The 19,825-nt window shown below is 46.4% G+C and overlaps 1 protein-coding gene across 1 annotated transcript; it reads left to right on the forward strand.

The window, feature by feature from the left end:
* Positions 1-352: 352 nt before the first annotated feature.
* LOC309877207 (D-beta-hydroxybutyrate dehydrogenase, mitochondrial-like) lies at positions 353-12,645 on the forward strand. The gene is made up of 4 exons (XM_082758428.1): positions 353-753; positions 6,383-6,535; positions 8,988-9,118; positions 11,678-12,645. The coding sequence occupies exons 1-4, from the start codon at positions 423-425 to the stop codon at positions 12,023-12,025; spliced, it is 963 nt and encodes a 320-aa protein (XP_082614554.1). The 5' UTR covers positions 353-422; the 3' UTR covers positions 12,026-12,645.
* Positions 12,646-19,825: the final 7,180 nt, after the last annotated feature.

The raw sequence follows: 19,825 nt of genomic DNA on the forward strand, positions 1-19,825 counted from the left end.
CAGTGCCTATAGGCACCTTTTGACACAGCACAGCAGACACAAACCTGCACCACAGCAAACCCCACTCACTTAACGGGCCAACTAAAGCATAGGAAAGAAGCTGGATTACAAATCCCGATCGCATGGATCCTGAAACACTTGAGATGCTTTCATTTCATGCCCTAGGGCCAAAATCTCCCGCAGTGCCAACACACACTTGGAGGACACCTCGCACTGCCCATGGGAGCTCCGGCGCAACTCCAGCTCCCTTCTGGCCCCAGCGATGCGGCCAGGAGCCACCTGAAGCCACCACCCCTGGGCAGCGGGCGGGCAGCTCGGCGGGGGAACTCCCCGGAGACCCCGCCTGGACCGAGGGCGGTGCTTGAAGCGGGGGCACCCTCTGCCGGCCGCCGCCTGGGACCCACACGGTGCGGTGGGGCAGCATGTGGGTCACAGCCCTCCTCCTCCTCCTCTTCCTCCTGCTGCTGCTGCTGCTGGGACGACGAGGGGCGCACCGGCTGGAGCCTGCCGGCCGGGCCGTGCTCATCACCGGCTGCGACAGCGGCTTCGGGCACCTGCTGGCGCTGCGCCTTCATCGCCTCGGCTTCACCGTGTTCGCCGGCTGCCTCTGCCCGGGCGGCGCCGGGGCGCGGCGGCTGCAGCGGGAGGCGGCCGCCGGGGCCGGGCGGCTGCGGGTGCTGCGGCTGGATGTCACCTGCGGCCGCGACGTGCAGGCGGCCAAGGAGCTGGTGCTGAGCCACCTGCCCGACACAGGTGAGCGGCAGGAGGTCCCCCGAGCCGAGCCGGGGCTGCGGGAGGCTGGCAGAGGGGAGCGGGGAGCTGGGGATGTGCGCGCAGCCGGGCTGAGCGCGGCGCGGCGGGGAAGGGAGAGGGTTTGGAGAGCCGCGGGGCGCGTCCTGGGCTTGGCACCAGGGGGAAACGCCAGGGAACGCCGCAAAGAACCAGAAGTGTGCCTGCACGGGGGGTGGTGGGGATGGTGGCACCTTCCTAGGCATGGTTTGTGAGGGAGTGGATGAGTCCATGGAGAGGGCAGCTGCCGCGCCACTTGCCTCCCGGTACAACTTGAGGTTTGTTAAGCTGCTCCAAGGAAGGGTTGCTTGGAAGGAAAGCGGGCAATTTGGCACCCTATGAGGAGCATACACCAAGGAGAACGGACAGATTTCAGCTTGCACAGTAAGTGTAGGCAACCTAAATCCTAAATGAGAACACGCGACGCAGTACCTTGGGAATGGGTTGAAATCAGAGGTGAGGTAAGAAGAAGCCTCCATGCTGCTCATTAAGGATGTGTATTTATGGTTGATCTTGACCTTATCTGATTAAGAGGCAGAGCCTTCCTCAGGCTCCTTCCAAGGTGTAGGGCCAGTACAGATGACTCACAAAGCCTTTAGAGCCAGAGGGGGCACAGGGTCTGCATCGCCTCAAGCTCTGGGTTACAAATAATTTATCCTGTGGCTCTGGTGCCTTACGCAATGGCCACGCTCATGCTAGCGTGTAGACTCTGGAGTCCGAAGTTCAGGGCACCTTGCTGGCTGTCCTTGCTGCTTCTAGGCATGTGGGCATGCCTCCAGAGCAAGGCAAATCTCTCCAGAGACATCAGGGCTCGGTGGAGGGGCCGGAGAGGACATGAGCTGTGCAGCAGTGCGGATGCTGTGCGGATGCTGTGCACACACCGGGCTTTTGGCCAGGCCCTTATGCCCTCAGCGCAGTGCACAGTCCTTAGGAAACCTTGTTCCAGAGGTCAGCTTTTCTGCCACAACATCGTGAGGGAATGCTGCAAAGACAGAAAGGAGAACATAATTTTATAGATCCCGATAGAACATATGCCATTTGGGGAAACTCCCTATTATCAAGTAGTCTTCTTCCTAGGTTTATTAAATAAGAAGGCGCAAAGGAGTTATTTTAATACCTGGTATTAATGGAGTGAATGCCACAAGTTGTCTTCATAATTTATAAAGTACACGGGCATAAATATTTTTATCTCAAATGTAATGAAACTGTAAGGATACTCTATGGTCTTTATACAAAAAAAAATCAGTAGGGATGTTCCCTCCTGGCATCTCTGAAAATAGATGTGTTTTCTTTGGTATTTTAACTTTACGAGAACAGTTTCAATTTAATGATTCAACTAAAGGTTAACTCTCTATTTGATTTGGTAAAGACAGTCATTGTAATTTGTTTACATTTGGGTCAAAGATTCTTTTAAATTTTTAATTCCCCCCACACACACACACTGGAAAGAGAATTCTGAACCAACGATAATTGAAACCTGAGGGCATTTTCCCTAGTGGACCATAGAGCAGCCAGGGCCTACAGTATGAGACCAACCACACCAAAAATTGAGCACCTGTCAGATGCTTGTAAAAGGGAGAAAAAGTGCAGGTGATGAGCCCAGCAGACTGCTTTAAGAAGGCATTTGTCAGCTACAAATCTGCTCTTCGTTTTTGTGCAAAGCATTCAAACCAAAGCAGAAACTCAGTGGGTTGTGTCAAAGATAAATCAGCGTGATTTACTCTGATAGTAAATCAGGGGTTAGCTTACTTAAAAAGCTATGGAAGCATCTGCCATTACAAAAGTTACTGGACGGGGTCTGTATGTCCGGGCCAGCCTCTAAGTCCTGCTGACCAGCTCCGGCTCTGCCTCTCCGACCCCTCCCTCAGCTCAGGATAATTCTGCTCAGCGGCTCCCTGCAGAAACTGAGAAAGAGGCTTCAGCCACCAGAGCCACTGGGATCTCTTTAGGGGCTGTTCCCTCTTCTCTTTATGCCATTTTGGTGTGGCCTCAGTTTAGATGAGAAACTCCAAAGAGCAGTGAAATCAAAAACAGACATTCGAGTTTAGAAAATGTGGCTGACTTCAGGTATTACCTGTGTGCAGGCACCTGCACAGAAATGTGAACGCACACAGAACTGTGTCTTGCAAGCACACAGCTTGATTGACTTGAACAGGAAGAAAACTTGAAGAGTTTCTGGAAAAACATCAGGCACCTCTTGGGCCTAGACACAGACTTTGGATATGTGCTTTTTGGCCAACATGCGCTGACGTGGAAATTATCTGGGAGGTTATGCAAGAGCGAGTGTTCTCCTGAAAGCCTCACTAATCTTAAGTTAGGTTTCCTAAAGTGATTCTTTAGATCCCCTGCTATCTCTCTTAATCTTTGTCCTCAGAATCCATTTTCCCAACGCAGAGATCAGCGAAAATCTCTTTGACGTCCAGTTCTGCTTTCCAGTTTATTTATTCCCTGCCTGCTGTAGTCTGACACCCCTCTTCCTAACCTTACTTGGACTGAGTTCTGTTTTGGCAGTATGAGCAAATTTTGCCTTCCAGATCAAACACCGGCTGCTTTTTCCTACCGTGTCTGTGCATGGGCACTCTGAGAAAATGCGATGTCTCTTTCCTTGGGCTGTTCAGTCTCACTTGTGCCGTGTCCTTCTAGAAGGCAGTGAATTGACTGGTTCTGGGTATGAAAGACTCCATCAGGCTCTGCCAAGGACATCTGGATGTCAGGACATCCAGAGCAGAAGGCTTTCACTAGATGCACAGATCCTCAGATCTTCCTTGAGCTTTCTTATGGCCATTACATTTCCATATTGCAGATTGCCTCTGGATTTCTCCCTCTTGTTAACATGAACACAGGAAATCCTCCTGCATCTGACCAGACCCTAGGCTGGAAATCACGCCTGACAACTGCCACCAGGGATCCCTTCCCCTGCAGGATTCAGCAAAGCATTATGTGTGTGTGATACCTGGTGCTTGGGAATCTCTGTACAGAATCAGGCACCCGGGGAACAGGGAGCCAGGCTTTTTGGTAATTTCTCTCTAAGGACTGTATTGCTCAGGTTCCCCAAGCTGCACTTGTCTAAGCAAATATACAAAATATTTTGAAGGCAGGTTTATAGCATTATTTTTTACCTCAAGCGTTTCAAGAAAGGAGGACCAAAGCTGATTTAAGTAACCTTACTACATAGCTGGACAGGTTGTTTTTCATGTAATAGTAGATTTTCTGAAAAAAACAAAAAAGTATGTGGCAGTAATGAACTGCTCATTATTTGGGTAGAATTTGGCAAATTGATTCATACACGGTAGTGTCAGAAAAATTTGTAGAAAACTTCAGAAAATTTCCCATTTGGAGATGCTAAAACGTTCGGCTGAGGAACAGTATGTTTCACTTGAGGGCAAATAAAGTGCTTTGAGCTGACCCCAACCAAAGGCTCTTTTTATGTTTCACTTAATCTTTTCCTCAAAAAAGTCTCTTTCAGTTTAACTCAAGCCACTTTGTCTTCTCTTGACTTTTGATCTGGCCACTGCAAAGAAAGAAGGAGCCTTTTTTCTGTGACCCCTACCTGTTTGTACACATGGGCTGGCCTCAGCACTAACAACCTCCAGTCCTTGAATTGCACGAGAGAAAGCTGGCAAGTGGCTGAAGAGAAAACTTTTGCCTTGCAAACCAAATTCTGCATTTCATAGTTCAGAGAAAGAGGAAGAAAATCAATCTCTTCAAGTCCAATGGCCATATTTCTGAAGTCCTAATGAATCCTGGGGTACATGGAGCAAGTGTTCTCGCTGCGCTGTGCAGGATGCAGTAGCAAAAGCAAGATGACTTTTTTTAATTAGAAAAGGTAAAGTTCAGAAGATCAAGGAACAGCTTTGGCCATGCTGTCAGGCCTTAGATTGTGTTGTGTTAGAGCTAGCTTATTTAAAAATAAACCTGAGTGCAGATACCTGCACCCTTAAGTGGAAACAGATGGGGTATGCAGCTACTCAGTCCATCTGCAGATCAGATCGCGAGTACAGCTACTGATAATTGGCTCTTTCAGAGGATGCTAATCCATTGATCTTGCAGCATTTTACAAGGGGATCAGTTCCAGGGTGCTGCTTCCATTTTAAGATGGGGAAATAAAGCCAAAGAATGATTGGAAGGCCTAGAACAGGGCAATGGCAGGGGAAAGAGGGGTCTCTTGTAGTAGTATACACAAGCAGTATATATATGTTAGGAGATCTTACAGAGCTCCGTTTTACAAACTAATTCTAGAAAATTGTCCATTTCAGCTTTAACTATTGCTGTGAATGAATTCCTGTATTAGCATTTCTTGGCAGGGCTCTGGAAGGACCATGATACAGTGAAGCCATCACAGGAGCTTTGTCAGAGAAGCTCAGAAAGAAAAGAGGTCAGCCCAAGGGGTTCTGCAGCACCTTCTCCAGGGTGACCAAAGGCCTCCTGCAAGCATCTTTGCCCCCATGGGTACAGGAGACATCACACACAGAGTCTCTGGCCAGAGGAAGGAAGAGAGGCACCATTACCCACTGCCTCACCAGAAATCTAGACCTGGTGGTCCTGTGGAAGGCATCAGAAAACAGTCATTTGCCTCAAACAGACATGCACAACACCTCTTAAAATAGTAAACCTAGCTATTTCTCAGGCCACTCCATGTATTTCTTAATTACCCTGCTGCTCACCTAGAAATCCCCGTAGTCAGGATTTGAGAACAGAAACAGCAGTGTCTCCAGAAGCACCGTGTCACTGCTTTACCACGCACCTGCAGCTATGGGCTCTGTGGGCCAGGAAAGTCAGCACGGCTTCATCAGCGTTTAGGCAGCGTCAGCTCCAAACTGCCAGCACTGCCACGCTCCGACACCAAGCACATCCAACAGCCAGGGCTCTGTGCAGTGCTCACATGAAACCGTCTGTGGCTTTGGGCTAAAGGGCTCGGAGCAGGGTTGGGTCAGAACAAGCTCCTCTGCCTGTAAAGATCTGCTTGAGAATGCTGAAATCTTCCTGCGTTTCAGGGGCTGGGCTCCTCGTGCCAAGCCCTGTTGTTGCCTGGGGAATAGAGCTAGCCAAGGCACAAAATCCAGAAAATGCTAGAGCTGCCGACCTTGGTTACGTTACCCGGTGCTGTGCACATGTACCCGACTGTGGCTGATTTCAGAAAGAATTGATGCTCAACCTCCTGGAAAAGGAGCCAAGATGTAGGCTCCTAAATTAGTCAGGCACTTTGAAAATATTACCCCTTAGCCTTTAGACTGCTTAACGTAATTTTCACAAAGCTGCTCGTAGCACACAGTGGGATTCAAGTAATTAAAATAGCATGATACACCACATTGGCAGTAATAAGTAGTCTCCCAGATCATGTTATTCATAAATAACTTAAGAAGACTATAAAGTGAGTGATTATTAAATAGCACTGAGACTTATATTGTCCAGCTAATGGCCACAATTACATTCCTTCATTAAACATAACGTGCCTGTGCTTATCAGTAGAAAAGACAAAAATAATGCAACTGAAAAATTGCTTTCAAGGCTTCAGATCACTCATGTTGGTTGGTCACCTAGAGGTGGTTGTTTTTCTGTAAAAGATGCTTGCTAAGACATTTCTCTTCTTTAGGTTTTTGGGGGCTTGTGAACAATGCAGGAATATCAACATTTGGCGAGACAGGATGGCTGTCTATGGAAAAATACGAAAAATTTACAGATGTGAATCTTCTTGGGAGCATCAGGACAACCCTGGCATTTCTTCCCCTTCTAAGGAAATACAAGGGTAATGCTAATCCACTGTTATTTAGAGTTGTAGAATAATTAGCTTACTATAATCAGGGTAATGTAGCACCTATAAAAGAAGCCTTAATTGTCTCTCGTTGAACTGAAATGACAGCTTCCTTCTGCGTGGCCTGAAAGAGCAACTTGATCCTGAAAAGAGGGTAAAGTCATAAGGAGAAAATAACCCTTAAAGATTCTGGCTTTGCGATATATAAAGCCCCCACTATTTGCCAACAAGGAGTTGTCTCAGTATTTGACTCAAAACAGAGAGAAAAATAAATGCTTACAGCAGGTTGTGAAGCTCAGGCAAGGCTCTGTAAGCACTGCCAATCAGGAAAAAAAAAAAGATCCATTAAACTCCTGTTTAACTTTTTTATTTAGGCCTCACTGTTTTACTGTGTGGCAATTAGAAGACGAAGGATGATCCTACAGAGGTAAACTAGAGCCATCCTGCTGCCAGTTCCAGGCCTAGCAAGATCCTATGGCCTAAGGCAGGAAACTCCAAGTATGTGAACCAGTGCCATACAGAGACACATGGGTAGCAAATGGGATAAATGTGTTTGCATGAAGCTCTGTACGCATGTGCTTTGCCCTTTCTTCTGATCAGAAATGGTTCAAATAGCTCTCTGCAGCACCGCAGCATGCCTCAGTTGCTTTGCAGTTTGTTCCTTACTTGTCCCCCCCTGTATCTGGGAAACGAAGATACCCTTTTCCTTTCTCCCCCTTTTGCTTAGCTTGTCTGTTTAAGTTGTAAGCTCTTTAAGGCAAGGATTTGTTCCACTGTGCGTGCACGGCATCGAGCCTGGTAGGGGCTAGCTCTCGTCTGGAGTCCCCAGAGGTCACTGACACACACGACGCTGGTAAGATGAAAGGATCCTCGTTTTCACTACCTTGCTTCTTCCTGCTTGGTTGCCTTTGGCTGATATTTTGATGCAAGAAAAAAGAAGCCTTTAAATACTGCAAGCTGGATGTGTTTTTGTAAAAGAATGTCCCCAATGGGAAACAGCAGACGTATTATGTGGCTATTACGTGAGAAGATATCACTTTCTTTCTGTGATGTCCTACTAAATGCTAGAACTCCGCGATGCCCGAAAACTCTTTGATAACTCCTAGCATTCTCCTGGGAAAGCCAGGTTTCAGTTACCTGAGGTAAAGAGAGAAGTTAAATGATGCATCCCACCTCCTGGGTACACGCCCCACGTTGCTTAGCGAGTGGGAAAAGGAGGCAGCAGTCATCCTACTGCCTCTTACCCAGCGGCCGTGTCCCTGTGGAAGTGGCTGGCTGCCATTTCAGGATGGGCGACTGTTCAAGAAAAGCTTCAGGGTTATTGGTACTCGTACAGGGGTATTTCCCTCCAGCCTAGGACCACGCATCTAACTCGGAGAGGAGCACCATCCCCCATAGCCTTCCCAGATGGCGAGGCCAGCTGATGCAGCACCTCGATCAGCGAGCTGGTCGTCCCTCTCCCACCGTCGCATACAAGACGTAGCCCAGATGCTGCGTAGGAAGGCAGGGAACCTAATTCAGAATGACAGATTTCACTGCACTCCCACCACACCCTTTTGGTAGCCCCACACCATTTGGTTAGGTCTGGAACCCAGATATTTTCTGCATCTGTGGCAGCGGTAGGAATGGCGCTGCGTTTTCGCAGTGGTCAGCTACCAGGATGCTCTCTCTCACCTCCAGTATTTGTACGTATTAGATATAAATATATATACCACATTCACACATCTCTTACTCTGTGGTATGACTGATGGAAAATGACAAGTAAACAATGCGAACAGACCGTAGCCCAATGCCTCAAATCAAAAATCTCTGCTGCTTAATGCATGCAGGCGCTTGGCACGAGATACAAAGGGAAGTCACAGCATGGCAGGGTAAGGCTGCACACACTTTGTCAAGTCACCTTTCTCTGGTGAAGCTTATCGCTGCGCAATCTGATCTGGACTTTATATGCCCAGCTGTAAGCCAGGACTCAGCGCAGAGACATCATTAGCACAGAAAAAATGGTGTTCACAGGCATGTAGCCACCAAAAGGAAAATCATCTGCTTCTCTCCTCTGCAGTTCTTCTCCTATTACTAGTCTTTTATTACTATTTTTCAGTGTAAAGATTTTAAAGGAATGCTTTGCTTCCATCTCTTTCATCTTCTGTCATCTGAGTCAATTGGCTCAGAAGGAATAAGCAGCACGTTGGGAATGTGTTATGCTTTGTCTAGTCCAGCATCTGTCACTAGATGGAAGGAAGGTTTTTTGCATGAATTTCTCTGCTTTACAGAGCTGAGTGAACTGTTTTGCTGGGACTGCACATTTACATAGCCCAGCTTTGGCATCTTGCACAGTAAAATAGCAACATGCTGAATACCACATTGCTAGCAGTTCAGAAGACTGCAGTACATCAATTCTGTTTGAAAGACTGAGAGTGAAAACTTATTTGCACTGTTTTCTTTCCAGGACGTATGGTCTTCATGTCCAGCATTATTGCCTATTTTGCTTTGGGAAATGGCATTTATTCTATGACCAAGGCAGCTATTGAAAAATTTTGTGATGCCTTAAGACTGGAAATGAAGAAGTTTGGTGTTCAGGTGAGTGATGCAGTAAGCAGCTGTTCGGTGACACCTCCTGCTATTTCAAATCTTGGTTTTTGTATGAGAAAGAGACAAGTTTCACTCCTGAATCTTCCTCCAGAGCTGAAATGCATCGTTTTGTGGGAAGGAAGCAAGTAGCTTCTACCAATACTGAACAATGGAGGGGGGGTGGAAATTTAGGTGGAGGGAAGACCATCTCTGTGACAACTTTGCAACTTCTGCCTTTTCTCCACATCCTCTATAGTGGAAAAACTTTCTGAAACAGGCCTGCCTGAGCCATGCCATGCTCTGTGAAGAGCCTGTAATAATATGAAACAACTGAAACTTTTCCAGAGTAGCTGCAGAAGCAAAGAGCCCAGGTGTGAGCACTGTTCAGCAAGAAGGAAGGCTTGTCACCTACCTTAAGTTTTTTTTTTTCTCTCTCTTTTTTCTCACATCAGTGCTTAAAAGCTCTTTTTTTTTTTTTTTTCTTTTCTTTTCTTTTTTTTTTTTTTTTTTCTGGGAACAGCTACGCTGCAAGAGGCAGTATTCATGCACAGTAATTTTTTATTCTCTTCACCTAAGAGGCTGTAAGAGTGCTCTTAGTGCTCTACCTAAGAAACGCTGATAGTCAAACCTGAAGCTTAGATCACTAAGTAGCTTCACCAGGCTTTTTCCTTGGAATCACTCCACTGCTGAAACACTTCTGAAACACTGAAAGCCCTCCCTGGAGGGTTTACGTTGGTGTACTTTTTACATGCACAGACTTAGAGCAGTGTTCGTAAGTTTTGTGTTGGAAGGAATTGCTGCTATGCCTCTATTAAGTGCCCCTCTTGGATAAATATAACATGATATAAAACGCAAATGATTTCACACATCCTAATACCACACAGCATGATGAGGATTTGAATCGATTAGCTGAGGATAATCTCAAATGGATGGAAGAGCTTAGCTTAACAGGTTAACTACTGTGGTGTTTTAGGATTTTTACCGTTCCCACCCCCAGAATAACCCCAGCACACAATATGGTAGCTCAGACTGACAAACATTTCCAGAATATCTATGAAAGTTATTTTTCTGTTTCTCACAGTGTGCAAGACACTGGCTGGCCTTTGCTGCGGGACCTACCCTGCAGAGAGCCTGCAGAACACACGCTTCCTCTTCACTTTGCTCCCTTCTCCTGCCCTGCTGCTCCCATCTTCCTGCCAGGAGGTGGTGGCCCAGGGGTGGCAAGGGACAGATGGAGCCATGGCTCTGTCCCACTGAACTCTGGCCAGGCAAGCTGGCTGCCTACAGGAAACAAAGCGTGTTTTCCACTAGCAAAACCCTACAGAAAATCGGGGGGGAAAAAAAAAAAGTGTAATCTCTTCTAGACAACTCCAAAAAGTGTTCAAAGCCTTTCTTTAAAGTGACTGTGGGAAGTTTTCTATTGGGATTAGCTTGGTAAATACAGAACACTGCTGAAAAGAGCACCTAAAGTGAGGGCTCTGCAAGATGCCCCATGGCCAGCCTGCCTGAGGCACTCTCAGGCGTTCCCCACTGTGTGCTGCACCCCTCCTGCTGTCTGCATGTGGCCCCAGCACGTATCGGCGATGGTGCCCCAGCCTCTGGTAGGTGGGCTGGAAGGCAGAGTGGGGGCATCAAGGTTTGAAATTAACACAGATTTCCAAAGAATGTCTGTCAGATCCCCAAGTCTCTTACATGGCTCAGCACCGTTCTTCTTCCCACTGTGTTATAGTCTCTAGGAATCGGGTCAGTTAAATGCCACGGAGATTCTTTGCTTTGTTTGCACATCCGCAAGCAGTTTTAACAAGCCAGCAGCTAGCTGAGGTATTCCAGGAAAAGTGTGCACGCTGTGAGTGCCAAGCCTGCTCTGAAATTCCCTGGAAGTCAGCAGAACAGCAGAATAATACGTGCAAAGGAAACAGGCTGAGCAGCAAAGGCTTTGTGCACTTTGGATTTAAGTCTACATGCACAGAAATCTGTGGAAATTTGCTAATGACTTCACTGGAGTGGGGCCTTTGGCCCTCTTTGTACCCGTTGTATTAACTATACCTATTTCCTTTTAATTACACCCACTTGGGGAAAACAGCTCTTCTTTCCCCAGAAGTTGCTAAGTTTCTTTGACATCCCCTTTTGTTCCAAACCGGGGCAAAAATTTGCCAATTCCAAGATTTGCCACCGAGTGAAAAATTCAAAGTATTCCACCTCGGAAACATCAAAGTCACACTGAAATGCTTTGCCTCAGTATTGTCACAACATTTACACTGCTAAGCGTGCCATACAAATCAGCGATGCACTCGGGCATTCTGTGAAGGTGTGCCGAGTAGTCAAAACAAGAACATGAATACCAGAGTGAAATGAGGAAGCCAGAATAAAGCACCTCTGCAACTGTAAAAGCTTCACGGGAATTTATTTGATTTCAGTGAAGTTTTCAAGGTTAAAATTTCCACAAAGCAGCATTTTCTGGAAGAGATCTGTTTGCAGAAAGCTTTTGATCTGTTTTACTGTTTATGGTATTGAGTTGAATTCAGAATGACCAATTGCATTTTGGTAAGTTTTCCATTTTGCTTGTAGGTCTCTATTATTCAGCCAGGAAACTATGCACGCTCTACCCAAATTCAGCCACCAGTCAGTGCCGAAGAGATTTGGAATGAACTCAGCGCAGAGGAAAAGGCAGCTTACAACAAGGAGTACGTTCAAGAGCGAGCAAACTTTTTCAACAGCATTGTCAGCGAAGGAAGCCCTAATGGCAATGAAGTTGTAGATGCTATAGTTGATGCTTTAGTGTCTCCTGCACCCAAGGCACGTTACATGGTAGCAAGGCTAAAGGAAAAAGCACTGGTGCTTGTTTGTGCTTTATTTCCAACTGCTGTGATGGATTTTTTTCTGTCTTATGCACTGAGTAAAGTCAAGCTGAAATAGCCAGCATTGGTATCATTTAGTGACTCAGGCTAGGAAATGTTTTTAACTGCGAAAGCCATGGCTCCACGTAATGCCCCCAGAAATCACATTATGACACTGACTGACACAAACTTTGGAGGGTCTCCCTGCTCAGAACTGTCACTTGTTCGTACAGAAGAACATGTAGGGCCTCAACTAAAATTCACACAGTTGTCTAGTAACTGTATTTCTCTTTTGGAAAAAGAACAGGGCCACTTATGCTATTTTAGGTATTGCCTAGAAAATTTAATGCGGCTTTTCCTAATACAATACCAAATTACTGTGTTAGAGACGTGACAGAGGCAAAATGGAGCATATCCTATAGGGAAACTGCATACCTGAGATCAGTATGGCAGAGATGAAGGCATCTTACGTGTAGGAGCCTAAATAGTAATTTATTAGAGGTGATAGGAAGAGACTGATGGAAAAATGGGGAATGAGCAACAGACCTTGAAACACTTTGAATGTAGCTAAGTGACTTTAGAAAGTTAGTGTTAAATGAGTAACCGAGTCTTATTCGTAGCAATGAAACAGTAGCTTGGCTAACTGCAGTTTAGTGCTTATTCAGGTGTTAGGGATAAATCTGTAACAAGGCCCATGTGTGATGGGCTTTGAAAAATAAGTAGCACATTCTATTTACAACTGAATATTCAATCCTAAATAAACTCTATCTATTTATCTGATGTCTGGATAAATCAACATACTAACCTAAAATGTAGTCAGAGGGCTAAACAGCAGGGTGACAAGAACCAGAATGCAGCAGCTACCTGTAGCTTAAGAAGAACATACTAAGCCTGGAGTTCTGTTTTTTAATACTACTATAGGGGTTAAGATCTGATGGAAAAAGTATCTGTTCATATGAACAGGAAAACTTCAGTGACATACGACAGTAATTGAGCACGCTGGCTTCATTAGCAGTCTCCTTCTACCTGCTGTGGAAAAGATTTCTGCTTTACACATAAATAGTTTTAAATTTGACTTGTTTGTGGCATGGCACAAAATCCAAGAACTACAGGAGCGAAGATCCCAGAATAACTGGGATCAGCTATGGTGACAGTGGTAGATACAGGGCAGCAGCACGAAGCATTAGCTTCCCTTGTGCCAGGTCTCCCATATCAAACCAAAGGCTCTAGTATAGTAATTTGGGGGGGGGGTGGGGCTGAACCAGAAATCACATGCTACACCTGGGATGTCTTTCCTAATGGATGCAATTAATTACTGAGAAAAGTTTTTCTCTCTCTCATGGTGGGCAATTTGGACATCTGACTCAGGAGCATGGGCACAATGAGCAAACAGACTGATGATTCCTGGTCCTCTCCAGCCAGCACTTGGTGGTGGAACAGCCACCTTGCTGACCTTTTCTAGGCTGTGGAACATTTATTTCTCTTCCCAAGTGCTGGACCCATCCCTGCAGCTGACTTTAGTAAAAGGACAAGCCAGGGCTCCCACCCGTTCCCCTGCCTGTCAACAGCAAGATTATCAGATGATTATCTTTCGCTCTCCTCATTTAACCACAACTGAGCAAGGCCAAGCAAGGGAACAGGAATGAGGCTTATTCCAACTGAACCAACTGATTTCTTGTATAGGAATTCCCCCTGTTTGACCTCAGGGATTTCAGCAGCCTTACATTGCTTGGGACCAGGGCGTTTCATGCTCTTAGACATTCTTTGTGCAGATTACCCTTCCTTACAGTAAGCAGCACTGAACTCAACAAGCAGCTCTGAAAAACAGATGTTTCCCCAGGAAGCACACAACTCCCCCCTCTCTGCCTCGGAGATGCTGCTGCTTTCCATTACGTGCTCTCCCCTCTATCTGCGTTTCTAAAAGCTGCAGCAATACCTCAGTGCTGCCGAGAGCCTGCACCTTCAGGAGAGCAGCCTCCCAGATACGGACGGGATGAAGTACTTCCAACTGACAATTCCTCCTTTATTGGCTGCGTATGTGGTGAAGCATCTGATCAATATTTCATTAGCCTCCTGTAATATCAGATGAGCAACACTCCAGAACGTTTATTCCTTGGTCTTGAAAACTAAGAACATGCAGTGCGTAGTGCCTCACGCGGGGTACAGGGACAGGCTGGATGAGAACAGATGGGACAGATGAAGGCAGTTTGTATTTTCATTGCTGCCTAACCTGCCAGTGTGAAAGCTAACTGAAAAACAGCCACAAAAAGATTATCTTTCATCTTCCCCCTCAGATTTTTAATATTATGATTTGAAGATAAAGAACTAATCAAGAGAGAGTCAGAGCTTCACTTATTAACAGGCCTGATGCACTCCCACTGAAAGTCATCTGGAGCCCTCCCACTGCATTACACGGGCTCCAAGGCATAGCATTAGACAAGTAAACCTAAAAAAAAAAAAAAAAACAGAATGATTTCAGAGTCCCTGGGCTTAATAGGAGAGAGACCCTCAGAAGCAACATTGATGAAAGGGGTGCAGAACTCCTCTTTTGCAGGTCTCACAGAGCACAGAATTCACAGGGTTAGTAAAGGAAGCTTCTAGTGAATAAACATTGCTAATAATGCCAAGTTTGTGACAAACTCTGAGGACCTCCACAGCTGCCCATTCTTCACCCAAACTCCCACCCATCTATTTGTCACTGGAAAGCTCACCTGGCTCTAGGATCCCCGTCCTCCTCCTGGCCCATGCAGGAAGCACTTGCTGGGAAGTGGGAAACTGCTGGACTGCCCCACCATGCCCTTTGTTACCTTGCCACGCCGATGGGTGAGGAATGCCTCCTGCTTACCCAGTCACCCTTTACCTCAAGTCAAGTTAAAGTACAGAGACATACAAGAAGCCTGCATTTACAACATCCAAAATAAGCAAGTTACAGTGTTTTAGGAAAAGCATAGGTGATAACCATCCCCAGAAGTTCACTGTTCCTTCCAGAACGAGGCTTTTCCCCTAACTTGAGGGGTGCGGTTTCAGAAGGGCCCCAGTGACAACTCCCCAGAGCAGGCTGCAGGCTGCCTCAGTGGGTAGCAGATCTGTCACTGTCGCTGCATCCAACCACATCTGCACCAGTCACACAGGCATCCTCTGAGCAGTAGTGGCTGCACTGCACCCTGCTGCAGCGCGATGGGCTGTGCAGGGAGTTTTTCTGACACCTAGCAGCACTAACACCCTGATTTACTACCCTGGTTGGTTTTTATGCTCCTTCAGTGTAACTGGCAGCTGGCTGTAACAGTCCAGATGACCTTCAGCACTAGACAGATTTGTAAGCTTGTGTCATTCTTTCACACTGGCAAATCTGAGTGAGGAGATTTGGGTGTAATGCACCATACAGCAGACATTTTGCAGTAGCATCAGAATCCAGATAGATGAGTAACAGTAATAATTACTTGTGCTGTAAAAGGCTTAAGTATAAACCATCCAGCTCCCAAAACAGCTTCCAGCTAAAGTCAGGCTACCGCCTAGCCCAGCTTTTACTGATGTCAGCAGGATTCTCCAGTGCCAACCAGCACAAGAGCCCTTAGAGTGCACAGCCTCCCTCCAGATATCAGCTGTGGGACGTTTGTGGCACCCTTGTGCTTCCACATTGTCAAGTAAAAACCATCACAACACAAAGACAGCAAGTTGTACCAAGGATGGCAGCTATATTACTGCACTTGTTCTGTACAGGGGCTGTGTGGTGCTGTCAGTCTGGCACCTTCTGCTAGCACCAAACCAAACTTCACAGCCTTTAGCTTTCAAACACTTTGGATCAGCTGTTAAGCAGTGTAATCTTTTTATTTGTAATTAGACCACTTTGGAGCTTTAAAGTGAGCATGACATTAATGGAGGCTTTACCCATCGTGATGAGGTATGTATCTGGTAGGACCAATTGAGGTTAATGTTTATGGGTGAGTAATACAGGGGGAAAACATAAACTTTTCAGTAAAAAACATTCTTTGGAGCAGATGTGGTTAGGAAATAATTTACTACTGATTACCTCACTATCAGGTGCTGGCATGGTGGGTAAAATCTGTGTGCCGTGAGCTCCATAGACTGCTTTCATTCAGGTAACAATGAAGCCAGCAGAGCACCTCTGTGACTGTCCACACTCAGCACACAAGTTTGTGTGCTACCATAAAGTAGGTTCTGTATAATTGGCACTTCTTGCAGGGAAAATAATGAAATGCTTTATGTTAATATCTATCTGTATTTCTTGCTGTGACACCACTCACGCTGGTGCCTTCAATCGCCCACCCTTCTGCTCTGTTGGACATGCATCCAGCTGCACAACACCACTTCCGTGGTGAAACATACCGCATGTCAAAAAATGACTTGACCTCTGACCTCCTAATACTAGAGGTGTATTGTAAATAATTCAACAGCCTGTCCTGGCTAGCTAGGCAATTGCTGAGCCCAACAACAGTATTAAGGGCCAATTGGCTACTGGCACTTAGAGGCTGAAATTAGCCATGACAGACGACAGAAAAGAAGTCCAGACAGCTTTGGAAGTCCCAGTGGTAGTGGTGTTTGTTTTTTAGGAGGGCTTCTCCTTTAACTCACTTAAACAGCATTGAGCATTTTTCCCTGACTGTTGGCACTGACATTTTTCCTGTTGATAAATAGGTTTATCCTCCCAGTCAGGTCTATGAGCAATTACGCTTCGATTCAAGCCCAACATGTTTAATTTATGTTACACTACCACACAGCCCCCTGCAAATAGCTATAAAGTTGGTTTACCCACGGATCTTGAGCGTAAGCGTCAGGACTGACACTACTACATTGCACTGCCTCTCACGGGAGGGCGAGGAGGTTTTGCAAGAAAACAAGCCAGAAAACCACCAGAGGCTGTCACATCCCACTGAGAGACCCCATGCAGGAGGGCTGGCATTGCCCTCGCAGCCCCTGATCCTAAAGCCAGGCCCTGCAGGCGTGGGGCGAGCCCCCCTTCTTCACCTCGCCGCCTCACGGCCTCTCCACTACCAAGGGCTGGTGGCCAACGGCCAAGTCCAGCCTCCGACGCCTGTCGTGTCGCCGTTGCCAAGGGCAGCGCGGCTGTCTGGGCATAATGGCGGGCACGGCGCCCTGAGGCGGGTTGGGGTCGGTGGCGGCGGCCGCAGGTGAGTGCCCCTGAGGGGCCAGGCGGGTGCGACAGGCCCGGTGCTGTGAGGGGAGACATGCGGCTGCTGCAGGGCCCCGGGAAGGGTTGCTGGGTTTTGTAACCAAAAGGTGATTTCTGAGGCAGGCTGCCCGGTGCCACCTCTGCCCCTCACCTCTCCTCTCGGCGGTGCCCTGCAGCTCCTCGCCCTCCTGGCTGCGGCTCCAGTCACTCCCAGACGGACACTGGCACGGCAAGCTGAAAACAAAATGCACGTCTTAGAAGAATAAACACGGCATTACAGGCTATTCATTACGCCAGGATTCAGTCTGAGGAGGATTTTGTTACATTGCTCCTGTTAAACGTTAGCCACAGCCAAAAATCCAGAGTAATTATCTGTACAAAGCTAGAAATATAACATGGCAGCATTACCGTATCAGTTTCTTTTGTACCAGCACAGAGGGTTCCGGCTTATCTCTATGGCCAGCATGCGAATGGGCCAAATTTAGAAAGTTCCAAGCTATTTTCTCTCACTAACGATAAAAGACATGAAAATTTTGTTTACTGCTTTGTGAATAGTGATAATTAAAGGGATGCTTTCTACTTGAAATGTTGAAACTGAAAAATGTTGCAAACCGAAAAAAAGGAGTCACAAGTGCTTCCAGCAGCGGTCGGGCACCAGGCTTTGACAGAAAGCGAGTGAGAGTGCTGGCCAGCAGACCCTCCCTACCAATGCAGCGTGGCCACTGCCTGGAAAGCTTTGTGAGAAACCAGCCTGATTAAAATGCCCTTCCTAATACTAGGTATACTGGGAAAAGGGTTCATCAGAATTGGAAAGAGTTCATGCTTTCAACCAAAACAATAACAGAAGCTGGCAGGATGAAAGTGGCGATCCTGTTGATGTTTGTCAACAGATAAAGTTGCTGCTCCACAGATGTTACAAGCCCAGGATTTATGATTATAGCTTCATGAAGTGCTCCCCAGAGTACGACTGTCTCAAAGCTGTGTCAACAATCCTTTGTTTTCTGTTAAAAGGTCCTACGGGTTAAGTGATATAAACCCTATGAAATGCACACAATTGGCAGCATTTATTTAATGAAAATCCCAGGATGCTGTAGTTACATTTTCATTATAAAAGGCTGTTTCACTTGCTTGCAGTTTTACCTGACTCTGGGTATAAGCTTCTATCCCACCTGTCTTATTTTAGTTCTGTTACTGTAGAAATTTCTAATAAAACAGGACCCAATCCCTTTGAAGAAATACTATAAAGAAATATTAACCATCACAGCTAAATTGTTACGTTTGTTTTCATGTAAATTGTTGGTTCTTAATGCTCTGAAGCAGACTTTAAACTTGCTAGGGGATCTCACTGGTGGGTAAACTGAGATAACAACATACTTCACCATTATGTCGAAAATAATTTCACTTATGTTTACAGAAATAATTTTGTTGCTGTGTGTGAAGTACTAAAATATTACCAGGATAAGCATCTCAAAACCAATAGGAACAACTGATCATGCTGCACTGGGACTAACATTGGAATAATACATTGCCCTGTGAGCAAAAGGGAAAGCGTGGAATAAGTGGAAATTGTGCTGTGAGTCCCATATCATGAACGAGGCAAAGGTTTTGGGGAGCAAAAATAATACCTAGTCACATAGTTCAAGCGCTTATTGGACATATATACAGGGATATTGCATGAATGATGCATGGTTTGTTGTTTTTCAACCATATTTTGTGGTGTTTACCACATGCAGCACGTCTGTTTTCCATCAGTGCTGGTGATTCTTCGATTGCTTCTTGACACTGCTGCTGTTCCTGTGTAACCCTGTGTCCCTCTGCTGTGTCACTGCTGGGGACAGTGACAGCAACAACACCAGTGATGGCAGGTGTTTACTTGCAGCTAGTAATTGCTGAAGCATGCGAGATGTGCTTCGGTTTCAGACTTGCTTTCCAAGTGTGTCACCTTGCCCGCTGCAGAATGGCATCCTAGGATGTGCTTGTTCTGGATATTTCAGATGCTGAGTGTGATGGTTGTACTAGATGTGGCTCAGGTACTGTTACGAATCTCAAGGATAATCCATAAAATGAATCCAAAGCTGTATGCACTGAATATTACATTCATTTAAACCTTCATTGGATGTTACTAAAAAAATGTTAAAAATGTTATCAATTATGATAGTGCTCTTGTGCTCTTAGCTTTACTAACCTACTTCCAGGGAGAACATTGTTTTTTCAGTGTTTGCAGCTTCATGGGGGAGAAAGAAGGGAAAAATAAGACAAGTTTTGATCTTAAATAAGTTCCTGAGAAAATGCTGTGCAAAATCCAGGTGTTTGTGCAGAAAGCGCTGAGAAATACAGGAAAAATCCTCAAACACAAGATCTTGTCAGTTCCTCAGACAGTGTCAATAGGTGAGTATTGATTTCCTTGGAGCGCTGCAGACTGGGCTGGCTGCAGGAACATGCGGCTGGCACCCTGCGGGCGGTCTCGGCAGCAGTAAGCCAGGCTGCAGACGAGCCCTGCAGCTTTTTTGGGGGCCACAGCCCCAAAGGCAGCGAGGTGCATGCCCCTGCTGCTCTGCAGCCTGCGGTGCTGGCTAGGGCAGAGGCAGAGCAGAAGCATTTCAGCAAGGATGGGGCAGAGCTGCGATCATGCCCAGCCCTCCTTCAGGGGGGAGGCCCATGGGCTGTGGAATGGGCTCACTCTGTGCAGGCTGACCAGAAGGGATCAGGCAGTGTTTTGATCATTTA

Source organism: Aythya marila, assembly GCF_965140915.1.
Source record: "Aythya marila genome assembly, chromosome: 3".
Classification (NCBI taxonomy): Eukaryota; Metazoa; Chordata; class Aves; order Anseriformes; family Anatidae; genus Aythya; species Aythya marila.

Excerpts from the sequence above, each read along its gene's own strand:
- LOC309877207 (XM_082758428.1), top strand. The coding sequence starts at position 423 with ATGTGGGTCACAGCCCTCCTCCTCCTCCTCTTCCTCCTGCTGCTGCTG. Across the intron at positions 6,536-8,987 it reads CCTTCTAAGGAAATACAAGG|GACGTATGGTCTTCATGTCC; the intron begins GTAATGCTAATC and ends TTTTCTTTCCAG. Across the intron at positions 9,119-11,677 it reads TGAAGAAGTTTGGTGTTCAG|GTCTCTATTATTCAGCCAGG; the intron begins GTGAGTGATGCA and ends TTTTGCTTGTAG.